The sequence below is a fragment of the Podarcis vaucheri genome (assembly GCF_965113315.1).
Source record: "Podarcis vaucheri genome assembly, chromosome: 11".
In the NCBI taxonomy this organism is placed as follows: Eukaryota; Metazoa; Chordata; class Lepidosauria; order Squamata; family Lacertidae; genus Podarcis; species Podarcis vaucheri.
Window position 1 is genome coordinate 23537396 of NC_138749.1, and position 12867 is coordinate 23550262.

Sequence of the window (12867 nt, forward strand, 5' to 3'; positions counted from 1 at the left end):
TCCGGGGGGGGGGGTTGCCCAGGAGAAGACAGCCCCTAAGCTCTGAATTCCCTCCTCACAGAGTGGTGCCTGGCCCTTTTAGTCTCTTGTTTTCATTATATGATGCTTAAGACCCACCTCTTTACTCTGACATTGACATCTGGGAAATATTGATTGTAAGCTGTTCTAACTGATTTTAATATTGTATTTTCACACTGTTGTAACCTGCCCTGGGACGTTATGGGGAAGGGTGGGCTAGAAATCTTATCAATAGTTACAATAGTAATGCATTATTGCCATAGAAAATTCTTAACTTTTTTTGTTTTCTTGCTCACAAATCTGTTTCTCCCTTTGCTTCGCAGATGTATGGGTAGATATGTGGCCTGTGGAGATTGAAGTTTTACATTCACAGTAAAACTTTGGGTTTTTTCCAGGAGACAGGGTCAAAAGTGTCTTAATGCCTGATTCCTCCTAACACCTCTTTGCTTGTGTTTAACTTCAGATCGCTGTAGACATTAAAGCAGCAAAACGAGAACTGAAGAAAGCCAGGACTGTTTTACAAATGGATGAGCTCAAGTGTCGTAAACGTGTTTTGAGAAGGTTGGGTTTTGCAACCTCCTCAGACGTCATAGAGATGAAAGGCCGAGTTGCTTGTGAAATCAGCAGGTAACGTATGTTACTGTTGTAGAAAAGACAGGCGAACAGATGTTTGTATGCAGTTTTCCTCTTATCTTTGTGTAATACAGTGGGACATTCTGACGCTAAGGAAAAATCTCATGTTAAAACATATGGGGGGCAGTATTGAAGTGATCCTAGGTTATTGAAAGTAAAACACAGGGTAAGTTTGAAGGACAGAAAAGCACAGTGAGGCTGGGATCCAGAGAACGCCATGAACCCAGCAGGGCTTTGGTTTGTGTTCTTCTAAACAGCAGCCCCCACATAGCCACTTAAGCAAACTACTTTGGAAATTGCAGGTCCTTTCAGAAGCAGTTTATTTAAAATACTTTTACCCTACCATTTATCAGGGTGGCACCAGTTATCTCCTGCTCAAAGGAAGTAAAGTCAAAAATTGTATTGGGTGGGCCCAGTTTGTGAGCATACTTCAAACCACTGTCTGGATCCTACTTTGAAATGTGATGTCAAAGATACATGGTATCTACTTTTTAGATCCCTATATTAGTTTAGAAAACAAATATTATGGTGTTTGTGTAAATCATCTAGAAGTGGCACCCACTTTCTGATAGCAACACCTTAACATATTTTGAATATTCAACACTATTGATTGGTACAAAAAAGCTGCAAACCCAGAACAAGAATATGAAATCTGAAGCTTTATGCGACTTCTTTATGTTCAGTGTTTAGATTCTGCAGAGTGTTCCATTATAGGAGGTGGACTCTCTCCTTCCTTGGAGGTTCTTAAGCAGAGCTTGGGTGTCCATCTGTCATGGATGCTTTCACTGAGATTCCTACATTGCAGGGGGTGGGACTAGATGACCCAACTCTATGATTCTATGATTGTATATTAACTTGCTAATGTTACATCTGAAAATAAGAGGTGTCTTGGTTTAGCTTGGCAGAATTAACCCAATATATATTGTGAATTTGTAATAGTAACCATTAGAGCATAGAAAATTATTTGGACGCTTGGTATATGGTCCTTTTTAAATTTTGTTCTTTCTCTCCAAATAAACATGCTTAGCCAAGTTTGTTTATTCCCTTCAGTCTCATAAAATACACTGGGCAGGATTCAGCTGGTGAGTTGTTAGTGGAGGCCCTGCACCACGGCTTCTGCTCATGCACTGGCCCCTTCCTCTTCCCCCAAGCACCCCCAGACGTTGGCTTGGGGGCTGGGTGAATCTCCAGAAGAGCACATGGGAGGAGGCTAGCAGGGATCGATCCATCTGGCAAGCCAAAACCCTTACCCCATAGTTCTGGCATCAAAGTGCAGTGTAGATTCTGCTCTTCTGGCTTAATCTCCTCCGGCAAGTCCAGTTTCAGCTTCTGAACACTACATGACATGCTAATCCATCCTGACCTTTGTTTCCAAATTTTGTTTCTCAGGACCCCTGTAGTTTTCTGGTATGCCATCTGTAAAAGTTATGACGACATCCAGATTCTTCGCTTGCTTGCTTGCTTGCTCCCTCTCTTTTTCTCATTGGTAGTGGAAGGGCACTTTCTGAATTAAATGTCTTTATTATTAATTCTTCTGCCTTTTGAACAGAAGCTACTGATCAGTTTTCCAGAAAATTGCTTTCAAATGTATAAAAGGACGAAGAAATATCTAACACTGTCGATTGCATTTCCTCTTCCAGTGCTGATGAGCTGTTGCTGACGGAAATGATGTTCAATGGACTTTTCAATGACTTATCTGCAGAGCAAGCAACTGCTTTACTAAGCTGCTTTGTATTTCAAGAAAATGTAAGTTAAGTTTGCATAACCAGAAAAACCTAAATTTGATTAGCCGTAATTTATATCTAAATGAATGTTTTGTTCTACCTTGCTTTCTAGTCAGAAAAGGGGGCTAAAAAGCATTTGTAAAACTAATATACAATGCTAGATTCAAGATTCATTAAGCTAAAAAAATGGGCATGGTACATGCAGGATCAGACACTACCGTGCAGGGAGAGCAGGAGGGTCCTGGACTTTCACTGGGTTGAGATTTCCTCCTGATAAGTAACACCAGAGGAAGCTGGAAACAGAGTCAAGCAGACAGAACCAGAGCAGAGAAAAAAAGAGTTTAAATGGCACCCACAACAATCAAGACATCTCCTACTGAGTTCCTTGTCTCAAAATGAATTTTTAAAAACCTGGTTGTTTTTATTTTAATTTCCCTAGCTGTTTTTATTTTAATTTTCCTATATTGTAAAGTGCATTCCAAAAGTGTCATGTCAGGATCCAGAAAGTTTTATGGATGAGAAGAAAGCAGTTCTGTACATTCCCAAAGAAGTTTCTGGTTTCTGTTCTCCCCCACACCCTAAAACTGTGTTGTCCTGCATTGCATCCCATATTGCTGCCAAAGGAGCCCCTGCCCCTCTGAATAACATAAGCGGAAGTGGATGTGCACATGAAACACCCAAAGTTTATTGCATATATTCAGTAGAGAGGAAAAAGACACTTCTCTGAAAGGCGGAAATGAAAATGCCAAATAAATAAGTATCAGAAACTTAGGTGGAATCCACTGTTGTGCAGGTGGACTTCCTCTCACAGTGTGACTTCGCTTTCCTCTCCTCTCACTCCAGCCCCCTACGCACCCCCCAGAATCGGCTCTGGAGGGATCCCCTAATCATCTGGAGCAGGTACTGAGGGCATGTGGCAGGCTGCATAGAAGAGGAAGGTGAAGGCTGTTCTACTTTTGCATGCCAGTGTTCAGTATTTCTTTCCCCTCGTCATTCAGTTGCATTTTTCAGTGATAAATTATTTGTAATCACTGGCTTCTATGTCAAATATCTAAAGAGCATTTTTGAAATTCTGTGGTTCAGTGGTAATCTCAAGGTTTATTTTTGTTCCAAGTTGATGTGTTGTAATATATTGGCATTGGGATAATATTTCACTGAAAAGAAGTCCAGAGGCCCGTATTCTGGACTGAAGTTTGGCACTACTCTTATTATTGGTCTATTTTCTGTAAAAGAAGCTTTCTTAGGAGTGTTAAAGGATTGATGAGCACAATCCACCAAGCATTTATCCCACAGGTTCTCTGCTTGTTTCAGACTTTGTGCACCAGCTACATAACTTGTGGTCTTTAGAGAAAAAATTATAAATTAATTTAAATAATGCCAAATGAATGGATATTGATGCTTTCTTCATCTTTTTTTCAGTCTAGTGAAATGCCCAAACTAACAGAACAGTTGGCAGGCCCCCTTCGCCAAATGCAGGTAAACTTCAGATGATTTTTCTGGCCTAGGAAATGCCGCATTCATTACTAAATGGTTTTACAAGCCATTAAAAGTCAATTACCTTCCCTTTCCTGCTCTGTAACCTAAACATACACCATAGTATATCTTTGAGATATTGCACCGGCACAGCTCTTGATATGCCTACACATTGTGCTAGCTTCGTACATTTAAAAATTAAATTTTATAGTGTGTTTGGGATGATATAATCCAAAATCTTTCTTGATATCTTTTAAAGTTTGTCTTTAAATTTTAATACCATTAAGATAGCTTGAGGGTGAGGGGAGGGCTTTTGGAATATTTTATCCAATGAGGGTTTTTGCATACTAGTGACTTATCCAATATGGTTTTTGCATACCAGTGAGCTACATGAGCCTGTTAAACTAGCATTTTCCTCTGTGTTTACTTATGAAGGCCCATGAAGACATCTGCCTGGCAGTCTCCACTTCCTCAGTGGCTGTATTTAGATTAACAAACCAAGATACTGCTTTGTAAACTGCCTGGAGATTTTTAATCAGAAATCAGTCTATAAATGTTGCAAAACAATTATCCCTCATACATCTCACACACAGCTGCTCTGCTCCTCTCATCAGGAGCCAGGAAAACTCCAGTTAACTAGTTTCCTATTACATCCAAACTGGAAGGTATGATAAATGAACAAACCAAGGTGATTTAAATTTGTCTTAATGTCTTGACTTGTTTGGATGCCGTTAGTCAAAACTTCCTAGTTTAGATGTAAAGGAAAATGATCACTATCTGATGTGTTCCTGGCTTGCTCACTTGTTTGAAGGGAGGAGTGAAGCAGGTATGTATGAGGCAACACAGTTCATTTCCCTTCATGTACCTGCGTGGGCCTTAAGTTACTCGACAGAGACTTTGGCCCAGGTGGCCCTGGGAAGTGGGTGGCTGCTAGGAAGTGCAGCTTCTTGCCCATGGCACCCTGACTGGGAAGTTGACTCCATGGAGCAGCTCTCCTGGCTCTATGGACTTTTTAGTGCCAGACCTTTGTATTTCTCCATGCTTTTTATACAACTAATTTGTCAACGGAGTCTTAGCTTTCTGTGCAAGTTGCTTTATTTTTCAAATTGAGCTTCTTGTCAGTTGTGTTTTCCCTTATCAGAAATGATGTTTTTAATCTTGTTTTTGAACATTGCATTTTCTTGTTCTTTTGTAAGCTACCTACGGAACGAGTGGGCCATATAAATCTAGCACTGCTGCTGCTGAAAATAATAATCTCAGCTTGTTAACAGTCAATTGTCTGGCGTGCATATTTCAGGAAGATAACTTTTATTTGGTTTGTCTCAAATTTTCAAAATCCTCTTTAAAGGAATGTGCAAAAAGAATCGCTAAAGTGTCAGCAGAAGCTAAATTGGAAATTGATGAGGAAAACTACCTGAATTCGTTTAGGCCAAACTTGATGGATGTCGTGCACACGTGGGCCAATGGAGCAACGTTTGCTCACATATGCAAAATGACAGATGTCTTTGAAGGTGCGTGCACTTGTATTACTACTAATGCATCAGAGGTGTGGGATGGTAGGATAGTACAGTTGTTTGCATGACAACAGTCCCCTCCACTGAGGCCTCCTAATCAGCAGCCTGTGGGAGAATCTTTCGCTCTTGTCTCTCCTCCACATGGCATGCTTTCTGCTCCTATTCTTTTTTCTCTTTCTCCCCAGTGTGTCCCTTGTCTTCTGTATCTCTCAATGTGCATAAATGTAGACAGCCTGATCCTTGGTTCCATTGAATTCAGTGAAGCCTACTCAAATGTCAACTATGCATAGGATCAAAGCTGTCTTTTAACCTTGTGTTGTTGGTACAAGAGGGAGAATGAGAAGTTGTTGTTGCACCTTGTCCCAGGTGCTTTGATTGCTTCCCAGCCACTAGCCATTTCTGTTATCTTTGCAATGATGGCATGGATTGTGTGCTGTAGCAGTCATCACTTTGGAGGCAGCAGAAATGTTATTGGGGGTAAAGAATAAGAGAGGCTTGAAGTCACTTGTGTCATATACACAATTTATTTGGTTGCAGTGAAGCAGGCAATCAATTCTGTGGATGGTTGCATTTGCAAATGCCATATAAAAATGTCCCCCACCCTCCTTTCCCATGCAGATAGGTAGTAGCCATAAGTCTTGCCCAATAAGTGAACTTTTTGCTGCTAGCTGGAGACGGAGACTTGCTTGATGGGCCAAGTTTGACATGCAGCATCAGGCAGGGTGGGATAATTAAGCTTTGTAAGCTGCCCACAGTAGCAATTTTCATTGGTAGGGTAGAAATTATATAAAACACAGACAAGGCACTGACCATAGTAGCATAACCCCAAACCACCATCACACCCATTTTTGCAAACGCAGAGTAAATGGCACATTCTTGTTTCCATATGGCAGATAAGCAATCCCTTTAACAGAAGAAGGAGTAAATACTGAGAGAAAGGCACTTTTTCTCTTTGTCATGACAAAGTCCATCTTAAGTGAAATTTCAGTGGCCATGCAGATCATGTTGTGGTTGAGACTGGAAAGTAGAAAGTTCATATAGTTCAGTATGTCTAGCAGAAAGGCAGATGGAGTATATTTAAATGTCCTTTACTCCATACACACATCCTCTGTTTTAACCATACAAAAATGCTTCTGTGGATGTAAAAGTGTTCTTGGTTGCATTTTCATAATGAGCCCTGTAAGAGAAGTCAGTCTATACAACCAAAGTGATGGTTTGCTCAGAATACAGCATGCAGCAAACCCTTGGAGGATATATCCCAGCTTCTTTTGGCTCAGACTTCTGTCTTTTTGGTAATTGACTCCAGGTGGCTTTTTACTAGAGTTGCTGGATCCGGAATCAAATGATTAAATTTAATCTCTTGCTGAGACTGGCTGATAAAACTTTGATTTCATTTCTTTTTAACTTACAAACTGAGAAGAACACACATTCCTAGCCTATAGATTTCCACACCTTATAGCTGCTCCACCATGTATCTAAATGTATCCCATAATCTTTGAAATGAAGCCATTCATTTCCTTCATGTACACACTACAAAAATATGCAGGAGGTTAGGAAGAAGGAAGCTTGGTACCCTGCTTCTTATGATAGGGTAGCCTGAGAGCTGCAATGAGAAGTCTGTGCAAGAAGAAGAAGTCAAAACCATTGCCTTAGGTTGACTTATAGGTGATAACGTTAGTTGGAACCCATCCTTTCTGATAACACAAGTTGGGAAAATTAATATTCATGACCTTATGATTATCTGTTTGGGGGGAAACTAGAGGACTGAGATGTTTCAGTCCTGCTTAAGTAGACAGCTTTACAACTACCTGGTAGAAAAGGATCTGCTATTCCTCATTAGAAAATGTCTGCTTTTACTGCAAGCCCTTTTTTGCTCATGCAGGGAGCATAATACGCTGTATGAGGCGGCTAGAAGAATTGCTTCGACAGATGTGTCAAGCAGCAAAGGCCATTGGAAACACAGAACTGGAAAACAAATTTGCAGAAGGTCTGTATGTTCAGCTTCTTATAAATTGCATGCATCTTGAAATGTAGAGTCTTTTCACAGGCAATTTTAAATTTCTTAAACAAGTCAGAGTGTCCCTAATGTATTAATGGTAGGTTCCATGTATCCTTTATCTGCTGTGATCCAATTCTTTATGGAGCAGGTAACTTGGAAAGCCCTTGATGTCTCCACAGCCCCCTCAAACTAGTTATACACACATTTGAGATGGAAACTGGGGAAATGATACTCAGTTTGAAATTGATACTGAGCTTCAACTCAGGTGCATTGTTAATATATCCCCTGCTGCTAGTATCAGCAATAGGTACAGCTACTCTTATGACATCATATTATTTTCTTCCCTTAACAGGCATTACCAAAATCAAGAGAGATATTGTATTTGCTGCAAGTCTTTACCTATAAGTATTGTCCTGGCACGGCGTTTGAACATCACTAATTATTCTTCAGAGGCAGAAGTGTAAAGTTAGCGACAGAATCTGCCAATTCTTCCCAAGCAGGAGAGATGCTTAACATTATTGTATGTATTTCACCATAAGCCTCATGCTAGCAAGCATATTACATACCATTGCTGTTTGTACATAAGTGTTACCACATTATTTTTAATTAAAAAAACAACAGCCAGAATACTGTGTGTTTAAAGCAAAAGCTTGAACCAATAGAGATTTAAAGTTTAGATACCTAAGTGTTACTATATACATGTAAAGTGAGCATCCAAGAAGTATAGCAGCAGCAGTCCCTTCAAGAGGCATTTAATTTATTTCTTTACATAGGTCAGAAATGCTTGAAATTTTCTTTTTATAGAAGGGGAGATTCCACAGGGTAATAGCTGTTGACTTTATCATGGCTGGTGATTACTGCCATAGTGATTTCCACTGGTAGGTGTCTCGTGTAAGGTTGTGTGTGAATCTTCTTCCTCCTTCTGTTTAAATGTACGACCTCTGTCTTTGAAGAAATCAGATACATACACAACCTGGATAAACAAATTAAACACATTAGGCAGTGAGACAGCTGTCAGAGAGAGAGAGTACAACAAAATGATTCTTTAAATATGCCTAATAGGTTTGGGCAGATTGCCATACTGGTTTCAAACATTTTGAGCTGGCAATACATTGTGGTGATTGGGGAGCTGAGGGCCACAGCACAATGGTAGCTTCACCTGGTGGTATATCGCAGGTGAAGCAGCCACTGCTCCTGAGTCCCTCTGCTACCATACAACAAATAGTTTTTTTAAACTTCTCCACGCTCCCACGAGCTGGAAGTGGATGGCTTATTCAGCTGAGAAGCAGGCTTCCTTAAACCATCCCCACAAGCCAGAGTGGGGGCTCAGCTGTGCGCTCCCTCAGCAGAGCATTTTAAAGAAGCTGTGCATCTGAACCGCCTTTGCACAGGGGTGTGGGTGGGCTACCTCTTGCCGGGGCAAGTGTTCACAGGGCTGCCTTAGCACAGGTGGAGCCAGGACTCCTTCCTCCAGGCGTTGGAGGAGGAAGCAGTTTTTCCCATCCAACGCCGACAGGAAGAGGCAGAAGCTGCACACCATGACAATAATCGTCTCCGTGGCCAGTAATTGCCTTTTTCCTCCCTTCCTCCTTTCCAACATCGTAACATACCACCATATCAGGAAGTTTAGTTGGTGGTATATTACAGTGTTGGAAAACAGGTACTGACTAGCTCAAATTGCCTGCCTTTCAGACAGAGAGGTAGACAGAGCTTGAGAAGGTGATTGCCTACAACCTTCTCACACTTCATCTGCAGGGCTGCCTCTGGTTCACGTGAGCCAGAGGGTGGGTGCTTAATCAGCTGAGGAATGGGTGGGAGGCTGCCCACCCCGCAGCTGATCAAGCCTCCATACACGCAGAGGCACCCAGCACTCTAGGGCAATGTATCTTGGTTGAATCTTCATCCCTGAGGTGGGGAGGAAGCAGCAGCTGAGATATGCTGATGTATCATGATGTTGACAATATATCACGATGCTCCCAGGAGTGGGGGTGAAGTACTCAAAAACCACATATTTCCCAGTCCTAATGCCTAACTTCTGCAGCATGTTTATACGCACTTCAGGCTTCTTTCATCTTTGTTGTCAGAAAGGGAAGTGGGGCAAGTGCCAATAATCTATGCATGCTAGTCCCAATTGGAAAGGCTTTCACTTTTGTAAATAGTTTTGGGAAGAGAGATGTACCCTAACCGACCCATTCATCATGGTTTCTAAAGGAGGAGTGGAAAAAGAAATGTTGACACTGGGCGTAGTGAATATACTACCTTTTCCCCATCTCACCACTGTCCAGGCATCCTCCCTCCACCCCGTTTCATCATCAAGTCAGCAAAAGTAGTTTTGCCAAAAAGCTATATTGATCAAATGGTAGAGTAACTTTGCATGGACTTACAATAAGTATAGCTACCAGTGCTCCCTGGATAAGTCCGGTCAACACATCACTCCAATGATGTTTGTAATCAGAAATACGGGAGAGGCCCACGTAGATGGATGCTGCAATAAGACCGAACTGAGCCGTAGGACGCACAAGTCTTGCCCAATCGCCTTTCATTCTGGCCTGAAGATAAAGCTAAAACCAAAGGGACAAAAGTTTAGAAATACAGAAGTCTAGCTAGTTAACAGGGTGGGCAGAAATAGAATGGGTCTTTTTTTAATACAGTAGTTCTAACTTGATACTCTGTTGATTTGCTAGGGACAACATTAAGTGCAATACTTTTGTACCATAATGAACATTGTGCTGAGTTGTGGCCTAATTTTACACATACCCTTTCTATGGAGCTTGCAAATTGGATCATATTGTGTATTGCATATTATCCACCTTTTGATTCAAGCTGCACAATGTTTCATAATATGTGAGGCATATTCTCCTTAATTATCAGCTATAACACTAAAGGAACCATTCATTACTTCAATAGTAGCTGTGAGTAGGGAGATCCTTGCTAAACACAGGCAGGTATTCAAATGCCTAGATGGGAAATGAATTCATATTTAAATAATTTGTATACTTTCCCTTCAATAAAAATGTTCAAGGTGGATTACAAATAAAAATACAAAGTAAAATACAGAATAAAATGAATGGCCTAAACCCCCAGCATAAACCCATACAGGTGAAATGGAGTTAAAGGGCTTGGAAAAATAAAAAAGTTATTTGTCTACTGCCAAAGTGGTAGAGTTGGTACAAGCTAATGCTCTCTCCAGAGAAAATTCCACAACCACAGTGCCTCCACTGAGAAGTCCCATTGCCCCTCAAGTCACCACTGCCTCATCTCTGATGGCCAAGACTCCTTCAGGAAAGCCTCCAAGCAAGATCTCAGAGATGCTGAGGGCAAGAATCGGCCCTCCTAAGGTGTGGGTAGAAATACACTGGGAGCCAGTACACTTGTTTAAGAACTTGGATTACCTTTACCATTGCCTGCTGTCAGTCAGCAACAGAGCAGCTGAATTTGAACTAACAGAAGTTTCTATAGTCTTAGAAAGCAACTCCACTTACAATGCATTCATCAAAAATGGAGGTTACTGGAGCATAGATAACAATGGCCAAGCTGTCTGTCTGAGACAAGTCACGGCTGGCACACCAGCCTCAGCTAGTATGACAAAGCCGCTCAAGTTTATCCCCAAACTCAGCCTGCTCAAGTCATTTTCCCAGGCAGACAAATGGTCTGTCAGCACTGGGATCAATAGTATATCCTTCTGATCTGAAATGAGTTTTGTTTTTTATCCCTTACAGTCCATTACTAATGCCAGACACCAATTCATTATTTCCAGAGCCATCACAGGTTAGCATCTACCATGGGCTATAGTCTAGCAAGGAGCCCCCTGCCAAGAGCTCTGTGGACCTGCTCCTTCTGTTCACTTGCCTCTTGCTCTGGCCCAGAGAACAAAGGAGCAAATGCCACTGCCTGCTTCCTTTTTGGCTCCCTGTTTTGCAAGCAAGCAGATGGTAGTAAGGTGGAAGAAGAGCAGCAGCTGTAGCTGGTGATGATGGTGGTGAGGAGAAGCGCCGAGGTGTCTTCCCATCACTCCTGACCACTGGCAAGGCTGGCTGCAGTTGATGGGAGTTAAGTAGAGGACATCTGAAGGACACCACACTGATGACACCTGCAGAACTACACCCTGGATTCAACTGGTCAATTCCTCCCTGCTTGATGTTATGAGCCACAATACCGACAGGAGGCTGCGCTTAGCCAAGTACCTTATCTATTTGCCTCATGCTGCAGAAACTCAAAATAAAACAAATCCATGAAACCGGACTAGATCAAGCTTTGGATAATCCACAGTCTGACCTGTAACAAAGGCATAACCTTTTCTAAAACAGGCAGTAACTGGACTTGATGGGATGCAGGTTGTGGCTAGCACTCCCACAGACAACTTCAACCATTCCTTGAACCTGTTAGAACCATTATGGTTGTGTAAATGCATATATACACAGAGCATGCTCTATGTGAGCAGTAGGTGCTACTTTCCAAAGTTAAATATTTGGGGAATGCCTAATCGGTTTTTCAAAGCAGCTATTACATCATAGTTTTGGCATCCAAATCTTTCATTCTGCTGGTTTAAAAAAAAAAAGCTGAAGTTTAAAGCTGCATGGAGCAATGTTTAGAAAACCATATAAAGGTTTTTCCACAGACCGAAGTTGTATTCCAGCTATGTTTTGTTGACAGAAAACTGAAGTTTCTAAGACAGTCTGCAGGCATATTTTTCAAAAATGTATACATGCGTGTTCACTATCAACAGCAAAGGTAGGTAATTCCTGCTGCTGCTGAAGTCCAACATAGCAAAATTACACAGTACAGTTTACAAGGCTAATGCTGTGTTTCCTCAAGGCTTGTTTTTGAGACTAACTTCTACAGCAATGTAAATCATTTAGTCCCAGTGAGAACTTGAGACAGCAGTCATGCCGGTGGTCTGAAAAGAGCAGGCTGGCAGTACAGAGCTGGCATACTTCCTTCTTTCCAGCTTAGGAATTCCACTGAAGACATTGAAAAATGCATTCCTTTGCTAATAAGGTTTTTCCACACGCAAGCAATTGCTGTAGTTGGCAGAGGAACATTATACACATAAGAGGGAAGGTGGTATATGTGGTTATGAGTGGGAGAGAAGGTGGGACCTAAGACAGTCCCTTAGAAGATTGTGGTCCATAAGCAAAGAGATTTGAGGGCCCGGGACACAAATCTAGGTGGCAGGATTTCGTGCTATTTGCCAAGCTGTCAAAACTGAACTGATGATTAAAATGCTGTCCCCAAAACAGAAATGTATCTACAAAACTAGGCTGAGATGGCAAAACAGGAAACTCGGATTTAATGTTTATTCATGGACTTTAGGAAAGTAGCTACTTGGGCCACAGCTATTTAAGATGTGGAGCTAGGCTGCAATGAGACAGGAGGCACAGGTTGGGCTGTTCATTCTACCAACAATAAAAGCAGCTGATGTACAAGTCCAAAAGAAAAAGAGGATCCAAATGCCCACCTCTTCTGCTGGTGACAGTTCAGATCAGTGGGTTTTCAAGTTGTATAA

General features: G+C 41.5%; 2 protein-coding genes across 3 annotated transcripts in view; one reads left to right on the forward strand and one right to left on the reverse strand.

Moving 5' to 3' along the window:
* Window positions 1–7988, forward strand: part of MTREX (Mtr4 exosome RNA helicase) — a 39792-nt gene extending 31804 nt beyond the window's left edge. The window contains exons 22-27 of the mRNA XM_082241837.1: window positions 482–645; window positions 2292–2397; window positions 3795–3851; window positions 5197–5359; window positions 7245–7349; window positions 7714–7988. Of these exons, the coding sequence (XP_082097963.1) occupies window positions 482–645; window positions 2292–2397; window positions 3795–3851; window positions 5197–5359; window positions 7245–7349; window positions 7714–7766 (648 nt within the window). The 3' untranslated portion in view covers window positions 7767–7988. The remainder of the gene's footprint in view (window positions 1–481; window positions 646–2291; window positions 2398–3794; window positions 3852–5196; window positions 5360–7244; window positions 7350–7713) is intronic.
* Window positions 7989–8101: 113 nt separating this feature from the next.
* Window positions 8102–12867, reverse strand: part of PLPP1 (phospholipid phosphatase 1) — an 86247-nt gene continuing 81481 nt past the window's right edge. For both annotated transcript variants that reach the window (XM_082242223.1, XM_082242222.1), the window contains exons 5-6: window positions 9746–9922; window positions 8102–8334 (exon numbers count right to left, since the gene is read on the reverse strand). In XM_082242223.1, coding sequence (XP_082098349.1) covers window positions 8203–8334; window positions 9746–9922 — 309 coding nt within the window. In that variant the 3' untranslated portion in view covers window positions 8102–8202. The remainder of the gene's footprint in view (window positions 8335–9745; window positions 9923–12867) is intronic.